Consider the following 10,000-nt stretch of genomic DNA (forward strand, 5'->3'; position numbering starts at 1 on the left):
GATGACAGTTGTTTATATAACTTTATCTTTATGATTTTTTTTTTCTTTAACCACATTCTACTATAATTCTTCCCGCTTTGGTTTTCTCTTTTTATCACGAAATAATTCATATCTGTGAGAGTTTGTATTCTTGCTTTCCGAGTTTGCGCGAAGTGCATGTTTGTTATCTTGCAAACATATCCGCGTCTTTATTCATGCGGGAAGAATGGCAGAAACAAAACGGGCTTTCCAAAACCTTCTCCCAACTGACAGCAACATAAATTACATTAACACAGTTACAGAACGAACAACATAGCAAAGTATCTCCTAAACCATTATCATATTTAGAAAAAAGCTAATCCTATGGCTTGTAGGCTACCGTGATGTAACCTTACCCACAGGAGAATGCAATCAGTTGCCTCCGAAATATAACGTTCAAAATTATAAGCATATTTACGAAATTAAGGTACTCATGAAGTTATATATATATATATATATATATATATATATATATATATATATATATATATATATATATATATATATATAAATATATATATATATATATATATATATATATATATATATATATATATATATATATATATATATATATATATAAACTTTAAGGCAGAAACGAATCCAGTCTTGTGGCAGCAAAAGTCACCCGAACAATTTTTGTCTCTGGTGATGCAATGCCGGTGATTAGGGCATCCAAAGGTGCTCATGTTACCGCACGACTCAAATAGTTTCTAATGTAAATAGGGATCTTTCTCAGTAATACAAATAGTACTAACAATTTCGTATGTTTGTCATTTTGAACGTTATGTTTCTGTACAGTTTCTAGTTGTGTGTGAATGATTAAATCGCTGTAGCCTACAAGTCATACGCCTAGCCTGTTTCCATAAATAAAATATGCTTAGTCCTATTCAAGGCATTAGAGGTCACCCTCGTTCTGGAATATATTATATAAGGCAACACTAATCTGACCTAATCTGCATTGATGTCAGTTTGTAGACCTAATCTGCATTGATGTCAGTTTGTAAACACATTGGACGGGCTTTTGTTCTCCACAGTTTCCGCGCAAACGGTTGGTTGGTTTATTGGTTTTAAATTAAGCTGGACTTATGCCCGCAGAACTCTGGCGCAAGCATGCGCGATTACAGTTTTGCTACCGATTCTTTTGGCTGCTGCGCAGACGTGGAGAGCAAAATGCCAAATAATGCCAGGAATTATGCTCACGTGACAGCGTTCTTATGCTAACTGTCCTCCTCCTCTGGAATTCTCGTTACCAAAGACAGCCACAAAACGTTTCCCCCCCCCAAAAAAAAATGAAACAAAGACATGGCCTTAATAGTCATTACAAATGAAATATATCTACTTCGAATCAGTGTTATCGTCTCATCACTAAAAAACTGCAACTAGGGTTCTGCATATCTTTAGGAATGTATTGATATATTTTTTTTTTAGTCTGTCGTCAAATAAGCCATTAATATTTATATAACAGCAACAAAACAGCAATCAACTCTCCACATTCATTACTCCCTAAAGAGTATGATTTAAATTCCACTATATTTTCCCTGGCAGCGAATTTTTCCGTCATTTTGATATGAGTTTTTATTATCTGAAAACGAAACTTTGATCCCGAAAAATTCTCCCTATATCGCAGAAGAGAAACCGACTCTTAGGGGCTGTATTTATTTAGCCTTTGCTGAATCATGTTACTTTTTCTTTGATAATTATCTTTTCTTTAGATTTCTTCTAACGTCAACTGAAATGTAAAGAAAATAATCAAAGTTATTAAAAAACCTTATTCGATAAAATTAAGTACAGCCCCCTCGTATCGATTTCTGTACTGCTATACAGAGAGAATTCTACGTGGATCAAAGTATATGAAACAAATAAAAACATATAACAAAACTGAAGACAGTATAAATATAGTTAATCTTATAACAGCGAACTCCAGCAAATATCACTTGTGTAATGAATATACAAAATATGTTCCTTTTAACTTGATATCTGTGTCGAAATAAAGGAAAACTCTGACAGCAGTTTAAACACCAGTCTGCAGAGACAGAAAGGTCCATCTTTATTTTTAGTTTTGTTAAAAATATCGAGATCTATATCTATCTCACCGTTTTCAAAATTCACTGGCTTTCGCGCAAAAATACCTAGAAAAGGAACGAAATGCCATTTGACTTTGAAACTAAGTAAATCGCTTTCGGCATCTGGTCACTATTGATCAAAGTTAAAATTATGGAGCTGCTCTTTATTTTACGTTGCACAAGCAATTTTATGTAAATAGCAACTTTTATGCAAGCCGGAACTTTACTGGCAAAGTAGGCTTCTAGTTACACAGTTCTGGATTTTCATGGTTTATGTTGATGTGCACGAAGCATCATTCCGTCCATAATGCAGGAAAACTAAAACAGCCTACACGCCGTATCCCTATACGAAATAATAATAAGATGAAATGCCCTAAATAAATGCATCAAGAAGAAAAAGGCTACCACACTCACTGTGTATTCCCCAGCGCTTCGTTTCGGAGCTAAAATTTAGACAGCAACAGAAACGGAAATAAAATCGTACTTAGCACAAGCATAAAAGCCAGCATAATTTCATTGTCAACAAACATAAAAAAAAAATTTACTCAAAAAGATTACAGGCACAAAGAACCGTGCAATTTTCTCCTTACTTGCTCCATTTATCACCATGCATTCAGTGTGATATCAGTGATATATTTTGTAGCAAATAACTACGCTTTAAAAACCACCCAGTCCACTACGTCAAGTTGTATTCATGGATCCTAATGATCAAACGGTAAAGGTAGAGCCCTTCCAGAATTATTAATGTTATTCACTATGCGGGCTCGTTCTTGAGCAAAGAGCTGAAGAGACCATCAATATGACTTGCAAGTTTGCCCAAATGAGAGTGACCTTACTGGAAAGGCACACTTAATGGCTGAATGCAGAGGAAGCTAGCAAACAAATAAATATCACACACGCGATCCTATGATATCATTTTTTTATAAGAAGGAAATTTTTAAGCAGAACAGCCTGACCAACACACACTTGCATAGAAGGAAGTCCGGCAAAAGTGCTGAAAAACGGGGGTAAATTTTCGAGTATTGAAATATTTATACAAGCATATACATATATATTAAAATTTATCCTATATGAGCCCAAACTCTGTAAAATAAATTCATGTTTCTCTCAACAACAGAACTACCGGGCGGCCATTTTGACAGCAATTTGATTTTTAGATGCATACATCTTTCGTAATTTTTCACATCATCACATGATGCTCTTTGGCTTTTCCTAGTTCATTATGATGCATCTTGAAGTAATAAAAACATTGGTTTACGAGATATGGCATTTTATACTTGCACCGACAGAGAGGCCATTTTGAGTGATATTTGAGCTGTTACTCCCAACAAAACCTAGGTATCCATTCACACAGTATATCGGAAGCAAGCCCGACAAGTTAGGTATGAATATTGGTTTGCGGCCGATGCAAAATCGGGATTTCAATATTTTTTCCACGTCACTAAATTTGCATGGAAAACTGCAAGCTAAAAACACAAGTGTTTTAGGGCAGTAACTCGAAAGATTCAAAGAGACATAAAAAAAAGTGGTGACAAGCATTACAAAACGTCAATATCAAAAAATAACCAGCGCACTAGGACGGTCTATCAATCCAGACAACCAAAAAATGTACTCGTTTACATGCCAACAAATGAAAGTCCCGAAACTGTAAGGTACCATAATCCCTCGAAAAAAGGAGTTCGTATGTTAGATCAAACAGCTAATATACTAGCTCTAGCAGACATTAATTTTTTACGAAGAATTTCAGCAAGCGTTCAAATATAGTAATACAACAAGTAACGGTGAAAGCGATACCTGATGCTGAAACAGAAGCTTCGCTAGTTACTACGACGATAAAACAGTGCCAAGGGGAACAGAGTAATTTTTTGTTATTTAGTTTACTATGGATGAATACCAATAAAGTTTACTTTATGCTACACATACATGGAATAATTTCATTAAATCTCATTTCACTGGATGTTATTCTATTATCCTAATATGTTTAAATATATACCACTGAACTTTCGCTACATCGACTGAAAACAACAACAGTTATTAGACGTTGTTATAAAGTCGTCATAAAAAAAAGTTACACTGCTAATCTATCATAAATGTTATTCAGTATTATCTTTTATAATCACTTGATCTCAATGTAGCAATGAATATTTTCTTTACTTATTTCATTTTAGAAAAGCTACCTATGCATTTTACTTAAAGTGAAGGAAAATATCTCATCTGCCCATAATGATAAACTATACACAAATTAACAATAATTCACCAAGTGAAAAATACATATAACCACAGTTAAAACATTGACGTGTGACCATCTTGACAGCAAAGTCGTTCTAGTGTTAAATAAAACTGGAAAATAATCATCTTTCATATCATATGGGCCAGGAAAATATCTTGAACTCTTCTGTATCATAATCAGATACAGAGTAAAGTGGAAAAAAATACATGCTATGTTTCACAGCGCAAAATTAAGGTGCATTGAAGTAGAACCCGCAAGAAATCGCAAACATTATTGCAAACCGCCATTAAGACACTACACCATACAGTGATTTGCCATTTCAAACCCTCTAAAGATAAAAAAACACACACACACCGGAGCGAAAGTTGAAAATGCAACCGCCTAAGAAATAAGCGGGAATGCTGTACTAAGGGATCTATGAGGCACGTGAAGTTGCACATAATCGTGAGCTTCGAACCCTCACGAGTAAACCCCCACCAGTAAATAGAAGGGAACAGTGATAAGTGGCCGAATGCACGGTTCGTCGAGCGGTGATTCGATTCGGCCGTCGATTCCAACATGAAATCGCAATCATAGTGACAACAAACAAAACCAAAACCAAGGGAGGAAGAAAAGGCCAGTGTATAAAGGAGCCTCGCGGAGGGAATTCAACGTCAGTACCACCAGCAGCCATCCCTCGAGTGGATGGTCATTCAGATATCTCCTACTAATCCTCCGTATCGAAGGAGGAATATGACGAAAATGGTCGCACTCGACTGGGTAAGTTGGAATAGCACTTTTCTTTTCTTTTTGTATGTTCCTCAAGGCCTCTTAGTTCAACTTTATTATATTAAAGCGTAATCATGGTCTGCAAGGAAAAACTCTATTTAGTGTTTGTGTGATATATAATGTACATATATATATATATATGTGTGTGTGTGCGTGTGTATGTATATATATATATATATATATATATATATATATATATATATATATATATATAATATATATATATATAGACATACAAGTGCTTAACCCTGGTATAGGCTTTGCCAAAAGGTGCTAGAATTTATATTCTAGCCGACTTACAATTAGAAAAAAATTCACAGCCTTATATCAACTGGGCCTCAACGATTTTCTGATGAGGCTCGAGTTTTGAGGACTGGGTTAACAATCACAAGGTCAGACGTTTGAACTTGATCTACTGCCCACTGCCCAAAAGTCAAATGTGATTGAATATCTGTTCGGGGTTTCTAGGTTATGACTGAATGATGCATAGGTTTTGAAGGAATGAGTGAGAGAATTAGTTATACCACTGTATAAAGTTCAGGGTGATGAGAGGCGATTGCAATTACAGGGGCATAAAATTAATACACCAGAGAAGGTGCATGGTAGGACTTTGAGGTATTATGGCAGATGTGGGAACTTCAAAAGTAAAAGGGAAAAGCTGTATGTGGAATACAAGGACTCAGAAAAATCATACAGAATCAACAGAGAAGTACTAGGGAAGGAGTGATTACAAGTTTCTGCGGCAGAGTTGTTAGAATAAGCAGACAGGAAAGTGACTGGTCTAGTGTAAAACTAGTCTGAGAGAAGGGTGTGTCTTGTCTTGACAGTTGTTCAGTCTCCCTTCAGATGGAATCACGAAAGGCGCCGGAAAAAAGGACAGCAGGTGTAGCTGCAAAAATTGTGGGATAAGAAATTATGTTGTTAATGTAGTTTGGAGTGAGCGATGTTTATAGATAGTACAGTACTGGCAAAGGTTATTGAAGACGAGAAGCTAAAATGAGCAAAAAAGTTTGAAAGCGTTTGCAAAAGGAGAAAGGTGAGATTGAATGTAACCAAAATTAAGATTATGAGGGAAAGTGAAAAGCAGGAACATACAAATATACACATTTACTACTAAACATACTGAATGATTGTAGGTTGAGGGAGTCAGAGTAGATGAAGGACGGAAGTAGCAGGGTGTATGAAAAAAATGAGTAAGAAGAAGGTGGGAATCTTTGAAGAGTGTTGAGCTCACCCTTCTTCACTGAAATGAGATTTGAATCTGTTGAGATGAACTTATAACACAGTATATTTCGCATTTGAAGAATTTAAAGCGTAGTAAAGGTTAACGTGGGTTAAAGGATGGCTTGGTTATGTGGGGAAAATGGAGGACGAAAAGAGTGTATAATTCAGTAGTTAAAAAAGAATCGGAGAAGACAGACAGTTCTGGAAAGATGGAATGAAACAGGTATCGAAGAAGAAAGATTTTAATATCAAGAAAACACGAGAACAAGTAAAAGATACACGTAAATTGAAGTGTTTTATGGGGTTTCGACGTGGCGATGATGAGCCTTCAGTAAAGGTTTAAGAAGTACCTGCTGTTGTGAGGGTTTTATGCAGTGGGATTCATCCAAGATTCAGCAAACAGAGAATGAATGTGGCAGTTGCTGCTGTGCTGTTCTTTCTCTAAAGCTATCCCTGGTCAGGGAAGCTTTAATTATATATACTTATATATGTGTATATATGAATGTCTTTTACTGTAATAACACAATATAATATGAAGATAAAAAGGCCCATAAAACACTATTTGAATGTTACAACCATATATTTCGAGCATATATATGGTTGCAACGTTCAAATAGTGTTTTATGGGCCTTTTTATCTTCATGTGTATATATAAGTATATATATGTATATACATATATATATATATATATATATATATATATATATATATATATATATATATATATATATATATATATATATATATATATATATAATATATAAAATGAACACGTAAATATGCACAAGCGTGCTTGCTCGTAATACATCAGTCTTATCCACTTCTAAGGTTTGAAAGCAAGTATCCACGGATACACCTGCATATAAACCTTCATATTACCACCTATCACCTTCTACATACACGAATTCACCTTCACATCAGGCTCAAGCGGCAGTGTTGTTGGCAGCAACGGTGTCTCTGACGAGCGGTTCACTAAAGGGAGAGAGAAACAATTTGAGGACCTCCGGTGCTTACAGCCTCTTCTACCCGCGGATTGCCAGCCGTCATTTGCCAACAGCAGAGGTAATTACTGCGGAGAGCCAGCAATATGCTGCCGTAGCTAACGCGGATTTACAGCCCTCGGCAACAGGTTAGTCGTTTAAGAATTTCGTGCGATGGTGCTTAATGCGTTGAATGTGTTTCATTCTAATGATTAATATTACAGTAAAAATTACCATATTATTCCGTGAATTGTTCATTCTCATTTGATGAAAAGGCTACAGGGATTCACTGTCCGTTCGTGAAAGGTACAAAATGAGATGCGACATCAGTCTCTGGAAAATTTAAAGACGTCATTACACACACACACACACACACACACACACACACACACACACACACACACACATATATATACATATATATATATATATATATATATATATATATATATATATATATATATATATATATATATATATATATATATAATACACACACACACATATGTGTGTGTGTGTGTGTGTGTGTGTGTGTGTATGGGTGTGAGCAGTTTGCATAATTTATGATCCACATACATCCCAAATACATTTTAGCACTTTGACAATTCAACTTGCTTCACACAGGATACGGAGACAAGAGCTACAGTGGTGGGGGGGAGTCCCACAAAGGGCACGACGGATACAAGGAATCGTACCAAGACGAAGAAGGCTACAAAGGACACAAAGGGCACAAAGCCGGCAAGGGATACAAAGGAAGCCATTATGGAGATCAAGTAAAGTCAACGAAAAGCGTAAGCGACATTATCTTCCTGTTAAACGAATTATTAAGCTAATTAAAATTCAAAATTGGCAGTATGAATCTTCCATAGCATTATTTCTAGTCATTTCCTCACGTGCACAAGAACAGACAACATTGACTTTTTATATATTCTCAATTAGATAATGAAGATATAAATATGTAATTAAGTAAATAAAATTTTAATGATGATGTATATACAAAGATTTTGAGTATATTACTAGGAAAATAAGGGGCTTTAAACTCAGAAGTGTATGAGTGTTTGTTGTCAAACAGTTTATGAGAATTTCCTAGGAAACGGAAAAAAAATTGTGAGTGCTCTACACGAACTAAGAGAAAACTAATTTTGTAATAATGACAGATAAAAATATAAAAGACATTGAAGCTAAATATATAACGAAAAGGGCAATCTGTTAAGAGTGATCAGTTTTTATGATGAAAGCAAAGTTTATACAGTTAAACGGGAGAGTAGCTACTCTGGAGCATAAGTGGGACTCAAAAGTAAGTTTCACGGATGTAACTCACATTTTTCATGAACTCTCTTACCACTCTCTGAGTTGTAAGAGAAGTCATGAAAAAAAAATGGATGTAAAGTGAGATTTTATGGGATAAATAATGAGGCGGTGGTTACTGAATGTGAAGTGACCTGAGTTTACAGAAAAGCTGCCGAAACAGGTGAAAGAGCTGAGAGTTTTTTGAAATGAGAAAGCCGAAAGTGAATGGGAATTACTACAATACAGGTAATATGGACTCCCGATGAATGGAGGTAAGGTGTGTAACTGCTTGTTAGTAACATATGAGGGTGTTGGTATAGTGGGGAAAACTTCCCCACTCTCATTTATGGAAATGAACTCTAGTTTTTGATGGAAAAAAAGCGGAGGCCCCTGAGATGAATTATCTTCTTAACATATATGAAGCAAACTGGAAGTGTTCTAAAGATCAGAGAGGGTGGAAAGATAGATAGATCATGAATGTTTTGAGGTGGTCTAATCAAGTGGTGATAATGGCTACGGTACTGTAGCTTGGTGCAGAGTCACATTTTGGAAGTCATGAAAAAGAGGAAATGGGAACGCAGAAAGCGCTAGGAAGTCAGAAACGCAGAGGTGTTGGAAAACGTTTGATTTTATCCAAAAAATGAGCGAGTGTAAGATGGATGTGAATGGTGCAGTGCATGTAGGGGAGGTTGATGTGCCGCTCATGAACTTTTTCTTAGTCTTTACTTAATACTTTCGCAAGTCCTGAGTGACTCAACAACTTTTGTGAACCCACTTTGGGAAATACTTTATATACCAAATAACAAACGGTTCTTCTTTATCTGTCAAGCTTTGTAATCATCTCCCTGATTCTGTTCCCTGCGATTGCTATAATCTCTCATGTTTCAAGAAACAGACTAGAACAGAAGTGTGCACCAGGCTGCCAGTGCCCTCGGCCTCTGAAACTGAAGATTAAATCTTTCATTTGTGACGACGCCAGTTTATGGCTTCCTTCCGGTTAAGCAGCACCACAGCCGCCACCTCCTCCCCCTCCTAACTTCTTGGCAAGATCACTTTTTACCTTTTCCATTACTGCCTCGGCAGGGTTACCACGGAAATGGCGGCAAGCTTCAAAAGGGTCACGAGGACAAGCACAAGTACTACGGCGACGAGCAAGAGGGTAAGAAAGGCAAGAAAGGGCATCATCAAGGATCTAAAGGCCACCATAACAAAGGCTATAAAGATCAGGTAAGATCACTTATACCCTTTCGTCTTTGAATCTACCTACAAACTTACACTTCGAATACGCGTTGCATTTTTTAAAATACAACTTCAAATTTTCTTCTTCTTACTATGGAAAGGCGAAAAAATGACTACCACAAGGTACAATCGGCCACAGTATGACGCAAAACAGAACCAAAAACATTTATTTTTTAAATTGTTTC

General features: G+C 36.1%; 1 protein-coding gene across 1 annotated transcript in view; it reads left to right on the top strand.

The window, feature by feature from the left end:
• The first annotated feature begins 4,998 nt into the window (after positions 1 to 4,998).
• LOC136847943 (filaggrin-2-like) overlaps positions 4,999 to 10,000 on the top strand; it is an 8,688-nt gene continuing 3,686 nt past the window's right edge. The window contains exons 1-4 of the mRNA XM_067119963.1: positions 4,999 to 5,073; positions 7,228 to 7,435; positions 7,911 to 8,077; positions 9,660 to 9,803. Of these exons, the coding sequence (XP_066976064.1) occupies positions 4,999 to 5,073; positions 7,228 to 7,435; positions 7,911 to 8,077; positions 9,660 to 9,803 (594 nt within the window). The remainder of the gene's footprint in view (positions 5,074 to 7,227; positions 7,436 to 7,910; positions 8,078 to 9,659; positions 9,804 to 10,000) is intronic.

Source organism: Macrobrachium rosenbergii, chromosome 18, assembly GCF_040412425.1.
Source record: "Macrobrachium rosenbergii isolate ZJJX-2024 chromosome 18, ASM4041242v1, whole genome shotgun sequence".
In the NCBI taxonomy this organism is placed as follows: domain Eukaryota; kingdom Metazoa; phylum Arthropoda; class Malacostraca; order Decapoda; family Palaemonidae; genus Macrobrachium; species Macrobrachium rosenbergii.